The sequence below is a fragment of the Chiloscyllium plagiosum genome, unplaced genomic scaffold (assembly GCF_037043375.1).
Source record: "Chiloscyllium plagiosum isolate Xiang-an unplaced genomic scaffold, Cpla_swu_hap1 HiC_scaffold_7, whole genome shotgun sequence".
NCBI lineage: Eukaryota > Metazoa > Chordata > Chondrichthyes > Orectolobiformes > Hemiscylliidae > Chiloscyllium > Chiloscyllium plagiosum.
Window position 1 is genome coordinate 47,693,913 of NW_028270145.1, and position 26,336 is coordinate 47,720,248.

General features: G+C 40.6%; 1 protein-coding gene across 2 annotated transcripts in view; it reads left to right on the forward strand.

Annotated features, from left to right (window-relative positions):
• ccdc141 (coiled-coil domain containing 141) overlaps positions 1-26,336 on the forward strand; it is a 133,243-nt gene that overhangs the window by 25,852 nt on the left and 81,055 nt on the right. For both annotated transcript variants that reach the window (XM_087988984.1, XM_087988983.1), the window contains exons 3-8: positions 1,677-1,868; positions 2,022-2,130; positions 6,423-6,676; positions 12,609-12,728; positions 16,027-16,221; positions 19,738-19,910. In XM_087988984.1, the coding sequence (XP_087845110.1) occupies positions 1,677-1,868; positions 2,022-2,130; positions 6,423-6,676; positions 12,609-12,728; positions 16,027-16,221; positions 19,738-19,910 (1,043 nt within the window). The remainder of the gene's footprint in view (positions 1-1,676; positions 1,869-2,021; positions 2,131-6,422; positions 6,677-12,608; positions 12,729-16,026; positions 16,222-19,737; positions 19,911-26,336) is intronic.

The window sequence follows — 26,336 nt, forward strand, 5'->3', positions numbered from 1 at the left end:
AAGTGCAAGACAACAGGAACAGTATCTGGGATTGTGCTGACAAGTGGCAAATAGCATTTCCACCAAACAAGTGCCAGACAATGACCTTCTCCAATGAGAGAAAATCAAACAATTGTCCTTTAATATCCAATGCTGTTGAGGTCACTGAATCCACACTATCAACATCCTAGAAGTTACCCTTGACCAGAAAATAAACTGGACTATTCATATAAATACAGTGGCTATGAAACAAGTCAGAGACTAGGAGTCCTCAAGTGCGTAACTCACTTTCTAACTCCCCAAAGCCTGTCCACTATCTACAAGGCACAAGTCAAATGCGTGATGGAATACTTGCACTAGTCTGGATCCAATAACACTCAAGAAGCTCAGGCTTTATCCTGGACCTGCCTTCTTGCATTTGCTTGTAGTTTTTTCATGATTTAGAAAACAGTCTGCTCGAACCCTTTTAGCTCAAAAATTGCTCATGTTGAATTGAAATCCATTTTCCACAGTTTGCATCAATGTTTTGAATCCAGTGGCCCTTGTTCAGAAAGTACTGTGTTAACTCTGTTTTCTCTCCACAGATGCCGCAGACCTGCTGCCTTTCTCCAGCAATTTCTGTTTTTGTTTCAGATTTCCATTTCAATTTGGAGGATTATACTTGGAGCATGTGGAGTATTCTCGAGTATTTCCTGTAGAATGTGGGTTTCTTCCAGTTGCTCCAGTTTCCTCCCACTGTCCAAAGGTTAGGTGAATTGGCCATGCTAAAATTGCCTGAGGAAGGGTCACTAGACCCAAAATGTTACTTTGATTTATCTGCACAGATGCTGCTAGACCTGCTGAGGTTTTCCAGCAACTTCTGTTTTTATTTCTGTTTACCTCTTAAACTTGCTGACACTGTGTCAGTTTGCTCATGGCTCAGGTAATAATCCAGTGATTGTTACCTTTTTGGTTCTGTTTCTTAATTTAACCCCAGCTGCTTCTACTCTCTCAGCACAACCTCCTTCCTCATTAATGCTCAAATTTCCTCTGCCACCTGCAGTTCCACAGGTTCGTTCATGATAGATTCCCTCTTTTAGAGCAAGTTTTTCTTCAGTTATTCAACTTTTGTCTCTTTTAGGGCTTTCTTATTCTTTTCAGCTACTCACAAGCAACAATATGCATCTTGGCGGGTCGACACTGAATTCTCAAGACTTTCTCCATTATATTTTTCTCATATTCAGTTGGTGCCTATGTTGCCCACGTTCCTGTTCTTTCTTCTACTTTTCTTTCATCCTCCCTATTCCTTTACAACCTGACTGCACTCCCTCTGTGCCCTCACTTTGTTTCCGATCCTCCCTTCTTCCTCCTCTCTGCCATCATTCTTGAAGCTGAATTAAAGCACAGTTGAAATGAGCAGTGAAGCAGCATTACCTTTGATGAACACCAGCCACCTTCACAGAGTGAAGCTCAGATGAATCTGTCTGAATCAGCTGCCCCAGTCATCTGCTATTCTATTATTTTGTGTACATCTTTAATTTAATCAGCAGAACTCATTAGGGAAAAAGTAAGATATTTAATTGTTTCCATATTTAGCGAACTATCAAGTGAGAATTAATTATGGGGTTCTGGTCTTGTTTAAAAAAGCCAGCCAACTGTGTACAGAAATGTTATTCTTGCTTTCTTTCTTTCTCTCTCTCTCTCTCTCTCTGTAATAGGCACATGAAGGTGGTGTTAGGGATTTGCTGCTTGAAGCTGACACAACAGCAGAGGCCAATAAAAACCAAAACCAGCTGTATGATGCGATGGGAAGAACTCTGGGAGTTAATTGGACAACTCTCAACCAATTGCTTGAAAATCGAAAGAGACTTTTAAAAATGGCATCTGAGTTCTTTGATCAAGCTTTAGAGGTTAGTAATTAACAAAGGAAAAGTGATCACAAAATACAACACTTTAATGTTGGACTTAGAGAGATTACAGTGAATTTTGATAGCGCCGCATTGTCTTTTAATTGACATAGCAGTTGTAAATTTGATTCTATTCTTAAAAAGTATTTTTTTTAGTTTGCTATAAAAATTGATGAAGCTGAAGAGTTTCTGAGCAGTGCCCAAATATTTGAGGATATGGAATCCTTGAAGCAACTCCTTCATCAGCATCAAGACCTTAAGAAAGGCAAGTACCTTAATGAAATGTATTATGAGTATTTGTAAGTGGGAACTCAAATAGGAAATTACTTCTTTTATCCTGATTTCTGAAACAATGTACTTTGTGTTATTTTTAACAGTAAAATTTGGGCAGTGTCCTAAATAGAGATGAGTCACAAAACCTATTAATATTTACAGTACAGCTGTGGTATTGGTGCAAAATGATTTTATTTCAAATCAATATTACAATGTAATTGCATTTTCAAATCCAGATTCAGCCCATAAGTTGACACCAGAGCAAAGCCCTGACTCCTTGAAGAAGAGGATCTCACTTCACTTAATTTCAAAGTCTATTTGGAACTTTCACACCCGATTTACACTGTGCAACTTTATTGTTGCTTTTCCTCTATTCAATCTCAAGAGGATTTGAATGTAAAAGCAGCGATGTGCTACTGAGACTTTATAAAGCTCTAGTTAGGCCCCATTTAGAATACTGTGTCCATGTTTGGGCCCCACACCTCAGGAAGGACATACTGACACTGGAGCCTGTCCAGCGGAGATTCACACAGATGATCCCTGGAATGATAGGCCTAACATATGATGAATGGCTGAGGATCTTGGGATTGTATTCATTAGAGTTTAGAAGTTTGAGAGGAGATAGAGTCAAAGAGATGTACAGCACGGAAACAGACCATTTGGTCCAACCCATCCATGCCGACCAGATAGCCCAAACCAATCTAGTCCCATCTGCCAGCACCTGGCCCATATCCCTCCAAACCCTTTCTATTCATATACCCATCCAAATGCCTCTTAAATGTTGCAATTGTGCCAGTCTCCACCACTTCCTCTTTGCTGTCCACTACACCTCCAATTTTGGTGTCATCTGCAAACTTACTAACTGTACCTCTTATCTAATAGAAACTTACAAGATAATGCATGGCTTAGAAAGGGTGGATGCTGGGAATTTATTTCCGTCAGGTGGGGATACTAGGACCCGTGGGCACAGCCTTAGAATTAGAGGGGGTCAACTGAGAATGGAAATGAGGAGACATTTTTTCAGCCAGAGAGTGGTGGGCCTGTGGAATTCATTGCCATGGAGCACAGTAGAGGCTGGGACATTAGATGTCTTCAAGGCAGAGATTGATAAATTCTTAATCTCACAAGGAATTAAGGGCAACGGGGAGAGTACGGGTAAGTGGTGTTGAAATGCCCATCAGCCATGATTGAATGGCGGAGTGGACTTGAGGGGCCAAATGGCCTTACTTCCGCTCCTATGTTTTTTGATCTTATGGTCTAATAAAATTATTCCACCTTACCTTGGTCATTGCCATTTTCAATTTGTCTAACATATGTAAATGTGACCTTGAACCTTACAATTTCCAGTCTTTTCATTTGTTCAGCTTTGCAAAATATGTAGCATTGCTTCAGGCCAACTCTGAGTCAAAACCAATTGGGCATTGACTGATGGTGTGATCTAGAGTAACCTACTTACTGACATTTTCTCTGCTATATTTATTTGATCACACAGAGAAAATGAATAAATGTGTCTGGATTCAATGGTGTAGGCAGTAGTTTAGCAATAGATTAAAATTCAAATTACACTTTAATTTGATTGCAGCTTTTGAGTGGGTGGTATGCAGCTGTGTAATTAGTGCAGCCAGCATCATTCCTTTCCCAAGTAAAGGAGCAGTGAACAAGTCAGCAGAAAATCTTTGTGGGAACTATGCTTTCTACAGAATCACCAAATTGTTGCAGAATGTGAGTTCAATTGGCATAGTGAGTCTGCTTTGCACTTTGAAGTGTGTAAAACCCTTAACTTCACCTTTTAGCCCTGGGGATTCTTTCATTTCAAATAATTAACTGATTCCCTCTTGATGCCTCAAATGAACCTGCATGCAGCACATTCAGGCAGTGTACTCCAGACCATAAGCACTCATTGCATGAAAAGGTTCTGGTTATGTCTCCTTTGCTACTTTTGCCAAATATCTTAAATCTATACCATCTGGTTCCTGATCCTTCCACTGGGAAGAGTTTCTCCCTGTCTACTCTGTCCAGGCCCCTCATGATTTTGAACGCCTCTATTAAATTTCCGTCTCTTCTCTAAACTGAACAGCCTCACCTTCTTCAGTCTATCTATGAAACTGAAGTTGCTTATTCCTACAACTTAATAATTAATCTTTTCTGCACTCAAACACTTTCACATCTTTATGAAAGTGTGGAGCCGAGAACTGAATGAAACATTCCAGTTGAGGCCAAACCAGTTTATTTGAGAAGGCTAGGTAAGAATTTCGAGACTGTCAGCTCCGTCTGTTTAAACATTGGAAGTCAATTTATGCCAAATTATTTTGATGTCTTCATGACATATATGTAATAATCATTTGTAATGTGTGATTGGTAATAAGCCAAGCAGTAAGGGTTTAGCTATGGTTGCGGCCTGTTTTTGACTCGCCAGCTTTAGTACTGAGCTAGAGAAAAAAGTGACAAACGTAGAGAGCAGAGACTGAGTTGCACAGTCAAAGATTATTGGACCTGGCACCAAATATTCACCATTTCAAATGCCAGCATTGATTATATTGCTTAATCACAATGAATTAGTTTTGTTGCAGTTGAAGTATTTGAAGCATTTTACCTGTAAGTATTGGAGAGGAGGGCAAAAGCATGTCAGTTCTACCATAGAAGTATGTCTTGGTGACTTAGAGATAAAGGCTAATGGTCGTTGAGAATGTGATTCGATCTACGTCATTCCCCCATTAAGGGAAAATTAGAGGAAAATCCTTTAAAGTGGTAAATGTAAATTACTTGACAGAATAGAGAAAGATAAGAAATAAGCAATTTTGGAAAGTGAGGAATTCCTGATCAAAAGAAGGTCAAATCAATATGTCTCAAAACTTGCTTGAAATCTTTTCCAAGCAATCATTAGTTAAAATGAGCGCTCTGAGGAAATATATTCTTTGTAAAGGAAAAGAAACAAAAAAAAAAGCCAACTGTAGGCCAGGTAGCTTAACATCTGTCATTGAGAAAATGATGGAGTTTATAATAAAGGGTATAGTCGCAGAGCATTTAGAAACACATAATTTAAGCAAACAGAATTGACATGGCTTAATGAAAGAAAAATACTACCTGACAATTTTATTAAAGTTCTTTGAAGAGTTAACAAACAGAATCGATAAAATGAAATAGAAGATGTAAAACATTTTGGATTTGATAACACATGCTTAATGAGAAAAATGCCATGTTGTTGGAGATAATGTATGAGCAGGAATAATGGATGGACTAATTAATAGAAAACAGAGAGGTGGGATAAGGGCAGCAATTTCGGCCTGTAACCAATGGAGTGCCACAGGGCTCAGTGCTGGGCCACAAAATTATTTGTAATTGCATCATATATATAAATGAAATGTATGATGATAGTGAATGTATTACAGAAAAACTTACTCATGATGTAAGAAAAGGTAGGAGGATTATGCAAAGAGTCTGCAGAAAGATATAGATAGTTTAAGCAAGTGGGCAAAAATTGAGGAAGTAGGATATATAGTGGAAAATGAGGTATTATCCACCTTGGCAGGAAGAATAGAGGAGCTGAATATTATTGAAATGGAGAAAGACTGCAGCAGAGAGGAATTTTTGGAGTCCTCATGCTTAATCGCAAAAAGCTAGTTTACAAGTTCAACAGATAATAGAGAAGACAAATGGAATGTTGGCCTTTACTTCAAAATGAGTGGAGAGTCAATGTAGGGAAATCCTGCTAAAATGATTGAAGGCACTAGTTACATCACACCTCGAATACAATGAACAGTTTTGGTTCCCTTATCTAAAAAAAGATGTACTGGCAACAGCAGCAATGCAGAGAAGGTTTACAATGTTGACTTTGGTATGGAATGATCCTTTTATGAGGAGAGATTTGACTTGTACTCATTACAGTTTACAAGAATGAGAGACAACCTTATTGAAACAGTCAAGCTCCTTCAGGGGCTTGACAGGATAGATGTTTCACATTGTGGGAGAGAATGGGACCACAGGGCTTAACTTCTGTTTAGGACAGAAATAAGGAGAAACTTCTTCTCTTCTCTTAGAGGTCAGTGAATCTGTCTAAAACTTTATTTCAGAAAGCTGTAGAGCTGTGTCATTAATTGTCTTGAAGGCAAAGGCAGACAGATTTTTAATCAATGAGGAATCTAGAGAAATGGGGAAAAAGACAGGAACGTGGAGATGAGGATAATCAGAGCAGACTAGCCTACTTCTGCTTCTATGTCTTATGGTCTAAATCTGCTACTATATGTGGAACTTGAATTGATTCTGAACAGTTGACTTTTGTTTCAGTCCTTTTAACAAGCTCAATGGTTCTTCTTAACAAAAGTCAAGAACTCCTTCTTGTAATCAAAGAGTTCAAAATCCCAGGACCGAATGTACATTCTGAGCTAACTCATGGGGCTCACAGCAGCTGTGTAAAAATTGAGAGTCTAATGGAACTGCTACAGGACAGGAGGAGACAGTTGGAGGAGCAATCACATCGTCAAAGGCTGGACCTGGAGCGAATTTTACAGATCTATGAATGGGACCAGCAGGTAGACAAGGTATGGACCGAATGTGTCTTATTACCATGCAAATATTGGCCTTGAAATAATGATGCATACCCAAGCAATAGAGCTATTTTCTCATAGAAGAAAATATTTGATTAAACACATGCTACCTATGACTATTTGCTTTTGAAGAATGCACAACACTGTCAAAATTAAGATAGTGATCAAGAATAGTCTTCATTCCTTTGTAATACAAATGGATATCACAATATCAGCGAAAACACTATCCATATTCATGTCCTGAGAATGAATTTATTAAAATTCTGCCATCACAACTTCAGTGAGAACTGGATTGAAATCTTGTCACAGTGCTAAGAACAAACGTTGACCGAGATCTTCTGGTTAGCAGCAATACTGGGTGCATTGGCACTGACCACAATATTTTCTGTACCCTGGTGGATCTGCCCCTTTATAGTGGAACCTCCAATCCTGACTGAAGCAGAAATGGAGTGGTGCAGCCTCTCCAGGGTAAGCCCAGCGAGCACAGCAGAATTGAATGACCGACTGGACATGCCCCTTTACTAGCAGTCATATTAAGGTAGGTTTGTAAGGGTCTCTAGTCCTTTCATGCATAAGTTTGCCTTAGGGAATGGATATGTGCGGGCGTGAATGAATGATTCACTGAGGGGGTGTGAGTGAGTGAATGTGAATGAGTGAGTTGGTACGTGAATAGGTGAGGAGTGAATGGCTGGGTGAGTCATTCAGTGAGTGTATAGTCAGTTTGGTTGGTCAGACAGGTGTAGTGTGTGAGTTCAAGGAGTATTAATTTCAGGTCAGACGGTAATTGTCAGGAGGTAGTGGTGGAAGAGAGGGTTGCACTGGGAGCTTGCTTAGATTGCGGAGGTGATGGGATGATTGTTTGTGGTGTTTGGTTCAGTAACACTGACCAGTGACTAAGTTAGACTAAGTAGTAACAGCATAATATTTCCAAGGTAAGTATTGCATATCTCACCTGAACCCATTGTTGGAGATTATTTGTGCAAGGTCCCGAGACAGTGTAAATCAACCAATCAGAAGTTTAAAATTACCCAGGCAATTACAGTGTGCGTACATACACCAGGATTTTGGCAGGATCCTCACTATCCTGATCTCAGCTGATTTTATTACTGGACAAGTCAGATCCCAGACTGAAACTTGGTTACATAGATCTTGTTTTGTTTTGGTTTGGGTTTGGTTTTAATAATGTGGCTTCTCACTGAAACATAAACACACAATGTTGCAGATTTTGTCTTAACAATAAAACAGAAGTTTATTAACCAAAAGATAAAATGGAATAAACCAAAATATTTACTTCACTCAAGTCCAAGATATTTAAACACAGTGAAAGTATAATCACAATCCCTTTATAAGGTCCAAAACAAAACATGCCTTGTACAAAACTAAAAGCACCTTTGTGCAATGCTTTCCTAGAACCTTGGTAGGCTTAATGAACTGTGACTTTAACTCCTAGACTGGAAACACTGATAACTTCTTATTGGAGCTACCAAATACCCAAGGTTAAACATACTCAATTTCATGTAATCTCTTCAGAGTTTTATCCCAACCCATCTGGTTTGGTACTATAAATCTAATCTTATTATATTCTCTCCTTCTCAGGAGCGCTGTTGTATACAAGCATCTTCATCTTATGATTTCACAGAACTGCCCAAAACAAAGTAAAACTCTTTAGAATCTCTCTAAGCTACGAGTATTCCCCAAAGCTTAAAAAAATGCAGTCTCGGAATTTCAAACTGAACTTACAGCCCATTATTTATCTTTCTAAGTCACATAACATCCCAAAATTAACAAAAACCCTTTAATCTGCCAAAGTTGCTATTTCAAACTGTTTTAAAAGAAATCACCATGGCTACTGAATAATTACTAACCTCAGACAAGCAGAAAACATCTATGTCATTAAACACAAAATCAAAGCTCAAACTTAATATAGATAGTATTAAAAGTATATATAAATCAGACAGTTTATATCACATTATGCAAACACAAATTGAAGTCCAGATGTTCCTGCTCTGGACCTTGAAAGATTTCAGCCAAAAGATTCACATTAGGTTTTGGTTGCCAACAGTGAGAAAACTTTCATTATATCATCTTGTAGGTTTCAATGCAGTTCCGAAAGTTTATGACTGCTTCAAAAATAAATTTAAATATGCTAATCTAACTTTAGTTTGTAGTTGAGAAAATACAGAAAATAAGAACATCACTTTTAAGCTTTCATAAATTTGGAATGACTGTTGTTCAGTTTTAGTTTAACATCTGCCAATTATTGGTGTAGATTAGAGTGGTGCCGGAAAAGCATAGCAGTTCAGGCAGCATCCGAGGAGCCGGAAAATCGACGTTTCGGACAAAAGAACTTCATCAGGAATAGAAGCAGAGTGCCTGCAGGGTGGAGAGATAAATGAGAGGAGGGTGGGGGTGGGGAAAAAGTAGCATAGAGTACAATAGGTAAATGGGGGTGGGGATGGAGGTGATAGATCAGGGAAGAGGGTGGGGGAAGGTAGCAAAGAGTACACTGTAAGTACAACAAACTTTTATCTACCCACCTCCATAACCAGCACGCCTCAAACATTCCAGAAGATTTCCCCCGGCCTCTAAAACTGCTCGGACGCCATTAGCCATGCGGTTGGTGCAGCTACCATCCCCACGGTGATCAATGACATCACTTCCACCCCCATCATGGCCGCTTCCACAGCCACTTCCGTCCCTCACAATTCCTCATGCACCATACGTGATCTTACTTCCGCCCCTCACATTATCGTTGATGTCACACGCTCAGTGACTTCTGCCCCCCCCACCACTGCTGTGTCTGCCACCACTTCCACCCCCACCAACGCCATTCACCTGCATTCTGCTGACATGCCCCCCACAGATCCCACTGTCACCATCCCCGCCCCCCAGAACCCTGAGGGGAACACCACCCCTGCTCATGACTCCACCCCCATTCCCTCCACCACCACACCCACTCCAGTTACAGGCTCCGCCCCAACTGCCAGCTCCACACACACACTGAGTCCCAGCTCCCAGCCCTGCCGAGTTTTCACCATCCCTCCAGACCTCCCCCTCACTGAGGACGATCGATCAGTCCTCAGCAAAGGACTCACCTTCATCCCCCTCCGTCCACACATCAATGAATTTAATACACGCCGTGACGTCAAAAACTTTTTCCGCCGCCTCCGAGCTTACTTTCACAATCAGGACTCCCGCCCACCTTCCGAGGACCCCTTTGCCCACCTCCAACACTCTGCATCCACCTGGACACCCCGCGCTGGCCTATTACCCGCCCTCGACCTCTTCATTTCCAACTGCCGCCGGGACATTAACCGCCTCAACCTGTCGACCCCCCTCCCCCACTCCAACCTCTCACCCTCACAACGCGCAGCCCTCCAATCCCTCTGCTCCAATCCCAACCTCACTATCAAACCAGCAGATAAAGGGGGTGCAGTGGTAGTTTGGCGCACTGACCTCTACACCACTGAAGCCAAATGCCAACTCGAAGACACCTCCTCCTACCGCCCCCTTGACCATGACCCCAGCCCCCATCACCAAACTGTCATCTCCCAGACAATACAGAACCTCATCACCTCAGGAGATCTCCCACCCACAGCTTCTGACCTCATAGTCCGGGAACCCCGCACTGCCAGGTTCTACCTCCTTCCCAAGATCCACAAGCCTGACCACCGTGGCTGACCCATTGTCTCAGCATGCTCCTGCCCCACTGAACTCATCTCCACCTACCTCGACACTGTCCTATCCCCCCTAGTCCAGGAACTCCCCACATACATTCGAGACACCACCCATGCTCTCACCTCCTCCAAGACTTCTGTTTCCCCAGCCCCCAACGCCTCATCTTCACTATTGGTATCCAATCCTCTACACCTCCATCTGCCATGACCAGGGCCTCCAAGCCCTCCGTTTTTTCCTCTCCCGACGTCCCCAACAGTACCCTTCCACCGACACACTCATTCATTTGGCTGAACTGGTCCTTATCCTTAACAATTTCTCCTTCGAATCCTCCCACTTCCTCCAGACCAAACGGGTAGCCATGGGAACCGGTATGGGCCCCAGCTATGCCTGTCTCTTTGTTGGCTACATAGAACAGTCCATCTTCTGTAGTTACACTAGCACCACTCCCCACTTCTTCCACCGCTACATTGATGACTGCATTGGCGCCACCTCGTGCTCCCGGGAGGAGGTTGAGCAATTCATCAACTTCACCAACACATTCCACCCTGACCTTAAATTTACCTGGACCATCTCTGACACATCCCTCCCCTTCCTGGACCTCTTCATCTCCATTAATGACGACCGACAGCTACCTGGATTACACCTCTTCCCACCCCACCTCCTGCAAAAATGCCATCCGTATTCCCAATTCCTCCGCTTCCGCCGTATCTGCTCCCAGGAGGACCAGTTCCATCACAAAACACACAAGATGGCCTCCTTCTTTAGAGACCACAATTTCCCTTCCCACGTGGTTAAAGATGCCCTCCAACACATCTCGTCCACATCCTGCACCTCCGCCCTCAGACCCCACCCCTCCAACCGTAACAAGGACAGAACCCTCCTGGTGCTCACCTTCCACCCTACCAACCTTCACATAAACCAAATAATCCGACGCCACCTCCAAACGGACCCCACCACCAGGGATATATTTCCCTCCCCACCCCTTTCTGCCTTCCACAAAGACCATTCCCTCCGTGACTATCTGGTCAGGTCCACGCCCCCCAAAAACCCACCCTCTCGTCCTGGCACCTTCCCCAGTCATCACAGGAATTGCAAAACCTGCACCTACACCTCCTCCCTCACCTCCATCCAAGGCCCCAAAGGAGCCTTCCACATCCATCAATGTTTTACCTGCACATCCACCAATATCATTTATTGTATCCTTTGCTCCCGATGCAGTCTCCTCTACACTGGGGAGACTGGACGCCTTCTAGCTGAGCGCTTTAGGGAACATCTCTGGGACACCCGCACCACTCAACCACACCGCTCTGTGGCCCAACTCCCCCTCCCACTCTGCCGAGGACATGGAGGTCCTGGGCCTCCTTCACCACCGCTCCCTCACCACCAGACACCTGGAGGAAAAACGCCTCATCTTCCGCTTCGGAACACTTCAACCCCAGGGCATCAATGTGGATTTCACCAGTTTCCTCATTTTCCCCTTCCTCCACCTCACCCCAGTTCCAAACCTCCAGCTCAGCATTGTCCCCATGACTTGTCCTACCTGCCTATATTTCTTTCCACCTATCCACTCCACCCTCCTCCCTGACCTATCACCTCCATCTCCACCCCAAATCACCTATTGTACTCTATGCTACTTTCTCCCCACCCCCACCCTCCTCTCATTTATCTCTCCACCCTGTGGGCATTCTGCCTGTATTCCTGATGAAGGACTTTTGCCCGAAATGTCGATTTTCCTGCTCCTCGGATGCTGCCTGACCTGCTATGCTTTTCCAGCATCACTCTAATCTAGAATCTGGTTTCCAGCATTTGCAGTCATTGTTTTTACCCAATTATTGGTTTAACCTACTGTTGAGTCTTCTTGTAGTCTTAGCATGAAAGGAACTTACAAAGTTAACTAGAATACAATTACAGGCAAAAATTTAAATAATGCCAAATAGGGTACGATTTTTCAGTTTGTTCTGTTATTTTCTCTTTGAAACTGGGAACATTAATGTACTGAACATCGCCTATCAGCTGAATGTGGTTAATATTTTTATTCCAATGTATCACCATCAAAAATCTTTTATGTACCTGCAAAAGGAACAACATAATTCAATAAGTTGATAGCTTTGTTTGGTACTCCAATGCTTGCATGCTTCTGTCCAGGAATTGATAGAAGTGTTGAGAATAAAAATAGTCCAGTTGCCCGAAGTTGTTCTATACATTATACTGTGAGTTTTAACAGTATACCACTCTGTCTTTGATGAAGGTGATGCAATGGTTCCAGCATGATGGTGAGACATATGTACAGAATGAAAACTTAGGTTCATCTCTAACTGAAAATGAATGGCTACTTCAGGAGCACCATAATGTTGAATGTAAAGCCCAGGTAAGTGTAACAAGATCCAATCCATAGCATCTCCTTGATGAGAAGTGTTATTGAAAAATAAGGTTGTATGACTTCTATAAGGTTGTATGAATTCCTGATGAAAGGCTTATGCCTGAAGCATCGATTCTCCTGCTCTTCGGATGCTGCCTGACCTGCTGTGCTTTTGCAACACCACACTCTTGACTGTATAACTTCTTAGCCTCAGTTACAAAAGAGAATTGGTAAAGATATTATAGGATATGTATTCTAGTAATATTTTATTGAACAGTGATTTTGGAACCCTGTTGAAACAAGCTCCTAAAAAAAAAGTTAGGTTTTTCATATGATTTATTTGTAAATGAAGGTTGGTTAACTCAGTTGGCGAGAGAACTGGTGTGATGCCAATGGTGTGGGTTCAGTTCCCGCACTGGCTGAGGTTACTATGAAGGACTCTGCTTTTCAACCTCTTTCCCTCGCCTGAGGCATGGTGACCCTCAGGTTAAACCACCACCACTCATCTCTCTCTCATGAAAGCACAGCCCTATAGTCTGGTAAGACTATGGTGACTTTAACTTTCTACTTTTAAATGATTTATTTTTCAATCTTGTTTTTGCATAATGGTCAAAATGGAGCTGATCACAAAATAGAGTTTAAAATAAAATGCTTAATACATCAAGCTTGGATTGAAATGCAATCATGCACAAATGCCCCATTTGTGGTATGCCATAGTCATGTGATTTCTACCATGGGTTTTATACACTGGAGGCAGCCATTTTGCAAGCCCTTCAATACAGATATGGTAAAGACTGGTCTGCTGCCTCCTGAACATGGTATCAGAAACGGAACTGAGGTCGAGTTCTGAAGTGCTGAGGAGGAGCACAGCCACTGTCAAAGAGAAACAAGAAATGATAAGAGCTGTGAAAACTGCTACGAGCAACTGAAAGAATCTGAGGAAAGAAACAAGAAACAGGCTATAACTAATACATTGCATCAGACACAATAGCTTCAATTATTCCTTTCCCAACTTCAGTCAACATGAAAGGGTTATGAAGTAGATCCAGCAGTTTCTCCACAGCTAAACACAGATTTAGGAAATAGCAATAGATCTATTTAACTAGGATAACTACACACCAATCACTGCTGGGAAAAGACTGTATTTCAAAGTGTATTCAATTCAAAATGTCTGTGATGAACAGAAGAAACAGAATGCAGTGGCTTTATAGACCACTCCTGCTAGTATCTTCTTCCCCTTATTATTTCATACTTCCACCCATATGGATTCTGCATTACCCGATCCAAGGTGATTTGTTATTATTCCATCTCGTACAAGTTAAGCTGCCTAACCCCAGCATCTTTCCCTACCTTCTTGTCTTTTTGAGAAGTCACTTAGCCCTGAATGTTTAGTTCTCAGCTTTGATATTGTAACCATATCTTCATAATTGGTGTAAGTTCACACCCATATTCGTGCCATTAATTCATTTATTTTGTCCCAACTACTATGCATATCTAAAGTCCATTAATTTTGCTTTTTTACCATCTAACTGTATGAGCCTATTTGCTGCTGACTTTTCTAAAATATTTCTCCCTTTTTCCTAATCTGATGTTTTCATTTGACCAAGAATATGTCTCTGTAGAATGCAAAGCCTCATCCTTGCCACCACCATTAGTACACTCTGGCTGATAATTGGCAAATTGAGACTATAACTTAAGTGGAGAATGACTGTGCATGTCTGAGGTGCAGAGGGACTTTGTGAATGAGTCACAAAAGGTAGTTTCAAGATACAACACAATCAAGATGGCTAATGGGATACTATCCTTGAAATAGAGGAACTGAACATAAAGCTAATGATGAGGGGGAGAAACAAAATTAACATTTCTCTCTCCATAGATTTGCCTGACCAGTTGTGTTTCTTCAGCAATTTCTGTTTTTGTTTCAAATTTCCAGCTTCTGCACTGCTCTATTTTATGAAAGTAATGATGTCATGCTTGAGTCATACAGGACATTGGTGAGACCACTTCTCGAATACTGGGTACAATTTTGACCTCCTTTATTTACAAAAGGATATAAATGTAGTGGAGACATTTCAGGGGAGGTTTACTGGATTGATACTTGGAGTGATCAGCTTGTCTGATGAGGATAGATTTAAAAGGCTTGACTTGCTTCGATAGGAGTTTAGAAGACTGGGAAGTGTCTTGAGTGAACTACATAAGATCCTGAATGGATTTGATAAGGGGACATGGAAAGGGTGTTTCTTTTTATGGGTCAGTCTAGAATAAATGGAAATCTTTTAAAATGAGAGTCCCCTCCTCACCCAATTCCAGCACAGAAATGAGGAACATATTTTTCTGAGAGTCTTACAGTTTTGGAGATCTTTGCTTCAAGTTTATGGAGGCTGGGTGATAGCTTCTTTTTTAGGCAATCTGTCCTAAAAATATTCAATGAGATCAAGGATTATCAGGATAGATAGGAAGGTGGAAACTAAAACCTAACCAGAGCAGTCATTATAGTTTTGAAAGGCCAAGCTGGCTTGAGAGACCAAATCATCTACTTCTGCTGCTATTTCATTTTTATGTGTGTGATTTTAAACACAGAATTCAGCTAGACATATCAGTGTGCTTTCATATTAATTAATAGTCTTTCCCTTGAGATCTGATTTTGAATGCATACCATTGATAAGTAGAATTCAAGGTGTATACATGGTGTTACATTGTAAATATGAAAATAGGATCCTAATGCTTAACATTGCTATGTATTAGCCCCATGATTTATAAAATTAATGAAATGATAGCTGTTCAAAAAGAAAGCATATTTCATTCAAGGCATTTGAAAATATGTCACACTTTATTTATGTGATGAAGTTCTTCAAGGTGCACTTCACACATCATCTGAAAAGTATTTGAGACAATCCTTTATAAAGCTGCTTTTTGGATTAAATACAAGTTTACTCTGTACACTTTAAATAACATACAATTTAACTGGTTCTCACTTATATCTGCCTGTATTAGAGTTTATAAAATCTCAGTTGAAAGTGTGTTGCTGGAAAAGCATAGCAGGTCAGGCAGCATCTGAGGAGAAGGAGAATCGACATTTCGGGCCAGAGCGACTCCTGATGAAGGGCTGTGGCCCGTAATGTTGATTCTCCTGCTCCCGGGATGCTGCCGGACCTGCTGTGCTTTTCCAGCAACACACTCTCAACTCTGATCCCCAGCATCTGCCAACCTCACTTTCTCTCTTCAAAATCTCACTTGGTTCTATGGTCATTCAGATTTGAAGTTCTATGAGAACTTAATAATTAGAACCTTAAACGTTTTATTATAGGAATTCATGTCTGTAGCTGAAAAGTTAAAAGCTGAAGCTGATGAGATTTTGCTGATCGAAGACTTTACAGATAAAGAACAGATGGCAGCTCAAAATCAGAAACTGAAGCTGATATGTGAGAAGTTCTGGCTCCACATGAAGGAACGAGAATTATTGCTCCAAGAGGCCCATGAATTTTTTGACAGTGCAAATAAGGTTAGTTCCTGAGCCACATCTGTGTTGAAATTTTACTGCAAATTATTACATATATATATTATATACTGAAATTCTTATCCTCCTGCACGTATATATTTTCTTAATCTATGGTTTTTGGTGCGGCTATGATTCCTGCCTTAGAATTGAAAGAGGCATGCAGTAATAGCTGTTACTTCCTCCTTCATAGTGACCTGGAAAACAAAGATTATGCATCTGAGATTATAGGCACGACTAATGTAACATTGCTGGGTGGGTTGAGAGAATTTGAGCACAATAAGTTAGTATGTTGTTCCTTTCAGCTTTGTGCAAAAAGTAATACAAAATTTCCATGAACTCTTCAAATGTTGTACTGAATTGCGACCTGCTATTTCATATTCCCCATACCTGCATCTTACATGAGGTTTCATCTGTTCAGAACGAGTGTGGAGTATTTCCCATTTTTTATACAGGTTCAACAGACATATCTGCTTCCCTGTGTCTCCTAAAACTCACAATGACTGGACACTGCTTCAAAGCAGAGCTTTAAGCCCTTATCAGTCTAAATGTTGAGTTACATATTTTTCTTCTCAGAAGAAACATTTAATTTTTGCAAATATTCATTTTTGGATCTTTTGTAGACAAATATGAATCCAAAAACACAGTGAATCATTAAGTGGGAGTGGTGCAGAGTAAGTTGTATTTGCACACATTATTGGTTGGAATTTAAAATTTAAATTAAGTGAAATAGAGAAACCTGCCTGATCTGGATCCCATGTCAACTTCCACATTCCTCATTAGAACTATACTACTGTCTGGACCTCCCAATATAGCTGCGTTGCTCGAGTTCTTTTTATCATCCCCTAGAAAACCTGGACATTTTCATGTGAATGTGGACCAAATTACAAATTTAAATAAATGACCATAAGTCAGCATTATGATGGTTGACACATTCACATGGATGGTTGATGGTATTTTATTATCCACTGGAACAATAGTTTGTAATGAAAGAATATGAATATTGCTGAAAAAATAAATGTGCTATTGAGGCTTTTCTTCATGCATTCATCAGGATGGAAGCAAGAATAGCAAATTTCAATGGGAACAACAAATTATACTGGATACAAAAAGGGAAAAAGGATGTTTGGCAAGTGGAGTCTGGCTCAGGTGTTGCTGTGAGCATTAAAGAACACTTGGACCTATGGTGTGCCTGAGCTGGGAACAATTCAGTCTTTATGCAGGATGTCAAAAGTGGAACCAATTTTCTGTATATCCAAAAACTAGAATTCTACACATTGATAAACATGAAAACTATAACAAATGACTCATTTCTTACAAGTATATTGCGGTAGCTGCCTGAGAAAGAGAATAAGTCTTAGGCACATGTGCTTTGAGAAACAGGAGGTTAAGTGTACCGTAGTACAAATTTAGAAGCATTGTGAGCTGAGTAGGATAGCAACAAACTTCAAGAGGACGTAGATAGGCGGCTGAATTGGATAGTCAAGAGACAGACGGAATCTAGTACGGTGAGATATGGCAGGATTTGTAAGAAAAGCATGGGGAGGGAAGACTGAATAAGGGATACTATGTTAAAGAGGTTGGGACAAAGGTTCCAAGTTATGTGTGTGTGTGTGCGTGTTGGGAGCAAAATTACTTGTATGTGTGAAAATCATTAGAAATGGCTGCACAGATTTGGAAAGCAATTAACAAAACAAAAAAGATCTTGGACTTTAAAATGGGGGTATAGAATTCAAAGTGCTGTTTTGATAAGCTTGTATGAAACATCATTGGTAGAAACATCATCAGTTCTGGGCACCATGCTACAGGAGGTATGTGAAGATATTAAATAGTGTGCAGGAAAGTTTCAAGAAAATGGTTCTAGCAATGAAGTAATTCATTAGTTGGATAGATTGAAAAAGTTGTTATGTTGTTGGTGAGGAAATGATTAAGACAACTTTTGATAAATGTGTTCAGATTTTGACAGAGTAAATGGGAAGAAACTATATTACCAATGATGCTTGGGTCCAGAAGTAAAGGACACCAATTTAAGATAATTGCTAAAAGAAGCAACAGCAAATGAGGAAAACCTTTTTACTCAGTGAGTAGTTGAGATCTGGATTCTGCTTCCTGAGAGTGTAGTGAAGGAGGTTTCAATTGAGGCTTTTGAAAGGAAATTGAAACATTAACTAAAGAGGAAGTATTTCCAGAACTTTGATGAAAAGGTGGCATATTGAACTAGCTCTGCTTCTCTTGCAGGAACACATGCAATAGGTTAAATAGTCTCCTGCAAAATTAAATAAGGAAATAAGGATATTGTTTCTGTACTGCCATCTTGTGGATTTTCAGAATAGTTAGTCAGTTTACAGATATGTTTACTGTGGTTTGCAGCAGCGTAATAATGCATCCAAAAACATTTTGACTTGGAACAATGTGTGATTTTTAATGCAAAATTAATCCTTCACATTACCTAATTTACAAGATTACATGATACTTGCAGATGAGAGCAACCACTCAGCCAATTATAGTCCATCCACTGAAAGAGCTGACAGTTGCAGATAATTATATATAACCAATTCAAAGGTTATTTTCTGTACGGCTCTATTTGAAAGTTGATCGTAAACATTAATTGCTGTCTGCTTGGAGATTGCTTTTCTGATATCCATCCTAAAGTTTTGTTTTATTGTTTTCAATTTATTGTCTTTTACTGTAGACTTACAGGGCTTAAAACAGAATTCCGGAGTTGAGCTTTCCCATATCATTTATCATCTTGTATAATATTTGATTATTCACCTTCAAATCACCTCCTTAATAAATAAACAAGCTCAAGCTTCTCCATTGGGGGAGGGGGGGGGAAGCAAATCAAAGTTGGATAGGCTGAGACTTTATTTTACTGGATTATAGGAGATTAAAAGGTGATATGATACAGATTTATAAACACATGAGGGTATAGATAGGGTTAATGGTAGGTGTCCTTTCTCTGGGATGGCTGATTTCAAGATTAGGGGTCACATTTTTAAAGTGAAAGGAGAGATATTTAAAAAAGGCATGAGGGGCAAATTATTTACACAGAGAGTGGTTCGCATGTGGAATGAACTTCCTGAGGAAGTTGTGGGTGTGGACACAGTGTGGATCAGAATAGCTTTAATCAATTAGAAACCTTAAGTGCAGCTAATGTACCAAATGATTGTTCAATATTAAAGGCTTTCCTAGTGGTCTCAATTTTAATCATTGTGAAATGGCTAGATGTTTTTAATCAACCTGTTCAAAAGTGTACTTCCACACCTCTGGAGCAGGTGAGATTTGAACTTGCAGTTTCTGATTCAGAGATAGGGGCACTACCACTGTGCTGCAAGAACTAAAGTTTTTGAATTAATGTAAAGCTTAACAAAACGATCTAATCCCACAGCAAATATGTAACTATCAAGCAACATGCTGTGATTTTCAACACGCATTGAGTGCTTCTGGTTTATAATGTTTGTTGCAGGTTTAACATGATCTAAATTACAAGATGGTTGAGTAATATTATGTTTTTGTTGACAGGGCTTTGATGTACTGGGAGGATTAGAAAGTCATCTGAAACACCTTAATTTAAAGTCTCTGTGCTTGTCAGAACTCTCTAAAGAACATGCTTCTGTGTACCAGGCAATCAAAGATGCAACTTCAGATGCTCTACTAATGGGACAACTGCTCTTGAGTAAAATTAATGCCCAAAGGTAGGAACTACACACCAGTGAATATTGCTCAAAGAATGCACAGAAATACCACCTTGTGAAACTGAGTGACAATTGTTTACAGATGCACGGCAATTTTAATAACTTGCTTTTAAGTTAGTAAAATGTTTGCAGGTTCTTTACTAGAGAATTAGCAAACAATGTTTGGTACTAAGCTACTTGTGATAGGAGGGCATGTGAGTGAAAGTCACAAATATGGTTTTTGCGGTGTATCCCAAAAGAAGACTGAGATGTAGAGCCACAGAGTTCCAGAGCTCATGACTCAGCAGCTAAAGACATGGCTGTCACTAGTTGAATGGCTAACATAGCAGATGTACAGACATCTTGAAGGGCTGGAGAAGAAATGGGAGGTGTGAGCTGTTGATTAATTTGATTTTCATATTTATAATTTTCATGCTTCATGCAATGTTCTGCTTTTTATCATGTTACTCACCATCTAATTTTTATCCAGGTGAGATTAGTGCTTATGCAATTGTTGGGAAATGTTTCTCCTATCTAATTAATTAAATCTGAGCATGCAATATTGTAAAATCCTTTTGTTTTTGTGATTTGAAAAGCTAGACAGAAATGACAGAGTTGTTTTTAAAATATATTTTTTGGGAAGTGTAGTGCAGTCCTGAAAATGAGATGTCATTGAATCCCTACAATGCAGAAGCAGGCCATTTGGCCTATCAAGTCCACACCGACCCTCCAAGACCATCCCACCACCCACTACCCGATCCCTGGAATCACATTTCCCACGTCCCAATCTAATCCACCCAGTCTGAACATTCCTAGACACTAGCATGGCCAATCCACCTAACCTCCACATCTTTGGGCTGTGGGCGGAAACCCACACAGACACAGGAGAATGTGTAAACTTCACGCAGACAATTGCCCAAAGCCAGAATTGAACCCAAGTCTCTGGCACTGTGAGATGGCAGTGTCAACCATCGAGCCTTCATTCTGCTCACAATGAGCTAGCCAGTAGAAATGAAATGTTCCTGGAGGAGCACATTGGCACAAATTGAGACCAGAGAGGGCTGATGAAGCAGTCATGCAATTAAAAAATGTTTTTTAGAGCTGAAGTCTTCTGGAACAAGTCAGATAAGAACAGAGGAAGACAGACTCCAATTGGTTTGTACATTCAGAGTCCAGAAATTTGATGCTAAAATTGAGTTTGAAATAATGTTCATTTTGAGCTGGTTCTGGTAATTTTGTCTGCAAGGATTACTTGGGTGGGTTGGTGGGCAACGTTGTCTAGTTTTATCTTTCAGCCATCTCATTCAAAAAACAAATCCAGCTTTCTGCAGCAAGATACACTTAATGGTAAGGTCCTCGGAGTGTGGCTGAACAAAGAGACCTTGGAGTGCAGGTTCATAGCTCCTTGAGAGTGGAGTCACAGGTAGATAGGATAGTGAAGAAAGTGTTTGGTATGCTTTCCTTTATTGGTCAGAGTATTGAGTACAGGAGTTGGGAGGTCATGTTGCAGCTATACAGGACATTGGTTAGGCCAATGTTGGAATATTGCGTGCAATTCTGGTCTCCTTCCTATCGGAAAGATGTTGTGAAACTTGAAAGGGTTCAGAAAAGATTTAAAAGGATGTTGCCAGGGTTGGAGGGTTTGAGCTATAGGGGGGAGATTGAATAGGGTGGGGTTGTTTTCCCTGGTATGTCAGAGGCTGAGGGTGACCGTATAGAGGTTTATAAAATCATGAGTGGCATGGATAGGATAAATAGACAACGTCTTTTCCCTGGAGTGGGAGAGTCCAGAACTAGAGGCCATAGGTTTAGGGTGAGAGGGGAAAGATATAAAAGAGACCTAAGGAGCAACCTTTTGATGTAGAGAGTGGTACGTGTATGGAATGAGCTGCCAGAGGATGTGTTGGAGGCTGGTACAATTGCAACATTTAAAAGGCATCTGGATGGGTATATGAATAGGAAGGGTTTGGAGGGCTATGGGCCAGGTGCTGGCAAGTGGGACTAGATTGGGTTGGGATATCTGGTGGGCATGGACGGGTTGGACCAAAGGGTCTGTTTCTGTGTTGTACATCTCTATGACTCTATGACTGTCTGTCTGACATGGCTATCTTACTTTAGCAAATTCTAATGCCCAGTTCCATACTGAAAGTTGTTGCTTTGCTCTTGTAGTTTCTCTATCTTGCTAATAGGTTGAGGTTCAATATTATTTACAAGTCTGTATTTGGGAGATGTGGCTCCAATAAGGTTCATCATGTAAACAACAATTTGAACAAGCAATAATTAAAGTTAAAGTTGCAAATGATTTGGAGTCAAGGGGGACTTGCAGATGCAGCTTTTATTGGCAACAAGAAATTGATTGGTCTATGGATTAGTGATCAGTTATCAATGACAGAATTTTCTTTCCTGCCAACAACCATGTGATTGGTTATCAGGTAAAGAACAAATTGGAACTGGGTACAAATCACAGTGAGAGAGAAGTGTTCAGTTTTTCCCCAGCTTGAGAATAGTGTTTCTATTCTCTACAGTTAAAACACACAGTAAGCCGAAGGAAAACCAGTTTATCTTTTCTGTAACAGTTGTTGCAAGCTGTGACTTTTAACTGAGAACTCTGGGACTTTACGTAAGCGAACAAGCCACCTTGTATTTCTTACTAAAAATATAGAGGAAGACGGCTGAAGCAATGTGCTAGAGAGCAGAAGCTTCATAAGGATTATTTTTAATGACAGAACCTGGAACAAAGACAAGTGAACTGTCTTTCTAGTTTATCTCCTCTGCATAATAGCCTATTTTCCCAGCATGTCTGTCTGCATGTGTGTATAAGAGGGTACCTGGAAGGGGATTACAGTCTTAATCAGTTATGGTATACGTTGACAGTTTATAACTGTTTATCTGTAGTTAGAATCTAGTGACTTGAAACAATTAGTCATTCTTGTTCAGTCCAGAAACCTGGTCTGTGCTTTCTGTCAATCTGGGTCTGAAAGTAAGATAAATTGGGGAAATTTGCATACTTGATGAAATATTTCACTTTTGTGAAGAGTCCAGGAATAGTGGGGCTCGATTTCCAGCAAGCCATCCCAATGAATCGTAGCAATGGTGCTTAAATAAAATATTGAGTGGAAGAGCCTTCACTTTGGTGCAATTGGCAATTTGAGCTTGGTTATAAGTCGAGATGTGTTGGCTTTTAGAAGTGTTTCAGTTTCAACCTATTTGCATGGCACCAAGCCTAAACTTTGCCATGGAACAGGGAAACTATGCATCGTTTTTAAATGCAGCAATAAAACAAATTTCATTAAATAGTATTTCTTCATGTACACAAGCATGGGGATCTGGAGTTGTTTTAATTAATGCAACTGAAAATGAATACAGGCGGTTCTACTATTACACGTGTTTCTTTAATTTACATTTAATTTTTATTTACAGAATGCAAACTTCCCTTACCTGTATTAACAATAACGTGATTCCGGCAACATCAGTTTAAATGGCATAGCTATTGCACAATTATTTTTATAACTCAATCACTGCACAACTTTCTGGCCCATTATTTCTGTGGATATGAGTTATTAATTTTTGTTATCCAAGGAAAACCTCCAGTGTTTGTACATAGATCTTAAAATTAAGAGGATACATAGCCCCAAAGCTCTCCGATACCTTCTTCACCTTCTGTTTTCCCCTCATCAAATTATTCCCCTCTTCTGAGCGCAATCATTATCTGGCTCTCTATCTTGTTTTTGCCCTCCAGCTATGCTTGACTTTGAAATTTATAACTAGGTATAGGTCTAACCATTGGAAAGATATCCTGCTGATTCACATTGACTTCAATTTTATGCCCCAAGCCATAAACAACATCATTCCATTTGCCTTCCTAAACACTAGCAGCACCTTATACTAACTTTGTACTGTGTAGTACACTCAGATCCCCCTGTATCTCAGAGCTCTGCAATCTCTCTATGTTTAACTAATATGCTACTTCTCTATTCTTCCTATCAAAACTCATATTTTCATATATATGCCAACTATTTGCCAACTCACTTGGACTCCTTAATGTTACACACTGTCAACAGCTGCCTGCAGCAAAAGGGTGGTCGTATTCACCTGAGCTTTAGAATTAAACTCTTTTTTGCCCATGTTCCATCAAAGTTCTAATGAGGTCAGGTGCTGAGTTGCCCTGGCAGAAACCAAACTGAGCATTGCTGACCAAGTGCTACTTCAAAGCACTGTTGTCACCCCTCCTATCACATTGTTGATGAGACTGACAGGAAGTAATCCACTGGATTAGATTTGTCTTCTTGTCGATAGAATACCTGGACAAACGTGCACATTGCTAGGTAGGTGCCAGTGTTGTAGATATACTGGAATTGCTGTGCTAGGGCCACACCTAGTTGTGGAGAACAAGGCTTCAGCATACTGCCAGAATGTTATTGGGGTCCATAGCCTTTGCATATCTAGTGCTTGCCATTTTGAGACAGCACATGGAGTGAATCAATTTTGCCATTTAAAGGCACTTAACTCTGTCGGTCTGATGCAGATTCTGCTGTTTTGGCATGTAAGTAGTTCTGTGTGGTAGCTTCACCAGCTTGATACTGACACAGTACTGAGGCCGCAACTACACATAACCTGTACTAATGGCATGGATGAAGGAACTGAATGCAGATTTTTTTTTAAATCAGCTTGTTCAGAGATGTTATTACAGACCCCTGGAGCAGGTGAGACTTGAACTCAGGCCTCCTGGCTCTAAGGCACTGCAAGTTGAAATGTCAAGAGAAATTGCAGAGTTCCCAGGTACGAGGGATCTGGGTGTACCAGATTACACAAAGTTAGTCAGCAGGTGCTGAAAATGTTTAGGAAGGTGAATGGAATGATGTTGTTTATTGCTTGGGAAATAGAAAATTTAAGTAGGGACATTTACCTACAGTTCTTTAGAGCATTGGCAAAACTCTAGTACTACTACTACTCTTATCAGTTAGGATCTTATCAAATGGCAGAGCAGGCTTGAGATCGAGACTAGATAACTTCACTTTGTCCTCATCCACCTGGTACTACTATAATCATAAATCTCACATGGTACATCTTGACCATACTATTGAAGGACATAAATTTGGGGTGATTAGTAAAAGGATTAGATGGGTAATTAGAAAAACCTTTTTACCCAGAAGATGTGGGTGCCTGGGATTTACTGCTTGGTTTTGTGATTGAGACAGAAATACTGCATCATATCATCGAGGCCACATCTGAAGCTATCGGCCCGAGCAGTTGAATGATCCTGTCCTGCTCCTAATTTGTATTGTTGTATCCTTTCATAGCTGACGTTTTGCAGAACTAGCATTTATGCTGCATTTGCCCCTGATCCAGATTACAGACTGCTTCACACCCAATACCTATTCGCCCATAACAAGCAAATATTGCCTCCAACCTGCCAACTGAAATAAAATGCAGTGTTCAAATCTGAGAAGGTGGCTGGATGTGAAATGAGTGACTATGCTTCTTCTTCGATGTCTTCCTACTCTTTCATGTCTTGCTGTTCCTTTGCTGACTGGGCCAAAGAGTTGCAGCTTTTTGGTGTCTGAAAAGAGATCGGCACAAAGTTAGTTTGCAGTGAGGAGAAGGGAGGTTGGGGGAGGAATAGATGCATAGTTACTGTACACCATTTGCAGCCAGTACATCAAAAAAGAAAGTGGGATGAGAGGGAAGTGGAATGTGACAATGTGGATTAAGTAGATGGACACCGTTACCTTAATTAATTTGAACCTCTGTGCTACCCTCAGTTATAGTGGCTCAAAGAATGGTGAGCACCACCTCCTCCTTGGGAATAAGGACAAGCTTCTGCACCAGTTAGATGGTACTGTTTACTCGCTGCCTGATGAAGGAGCAGCGCTCTGAAAGATTGTGCTTACAAATAAACCTGTCTGATTATAACCTGGCGTTGTGTGATTTTTAATTTTGTCCACCCCAGTCCAACACCTGCATCTCCACATCATGGGTACTATTTACTGTTATGCAGTATCTTCTTGTACACGAAAGATGCAGCTGTTGTCAGTGAACATGGTGTGATGTGGCTGTTGAGGTTGGTGGTGTGCTCAAGATGTGCAATGTGAGTTTTAGGATTATCGTTGTGCTAAGTTGATGAGGACAAACATGAAGTGATCTCGTCTCAATACCTTCTGACAGTTTGGAGGGCCACCTTTCCCCTGTAGATACAAATCTTCTCTCCTTCTGTCAACCATCTGAACCAAGGTAACATCTGGTGCAACACCAAGTGCAACATCTGAGAATCAACACTATGTTTTGCCAGTAATACTACTACATGATGCTCTTCCTGCTGTCAATGCCTTTCCTTGCCCCTTCCAGCTCTGCTGTCACTGGTTTGCACCTCCACTTTAAAGGATGCAAGATCACTTTCAGTAATGCAGGTTAGCTCAGTTTAATAGCCTCACATGAACTTTAGGGCCT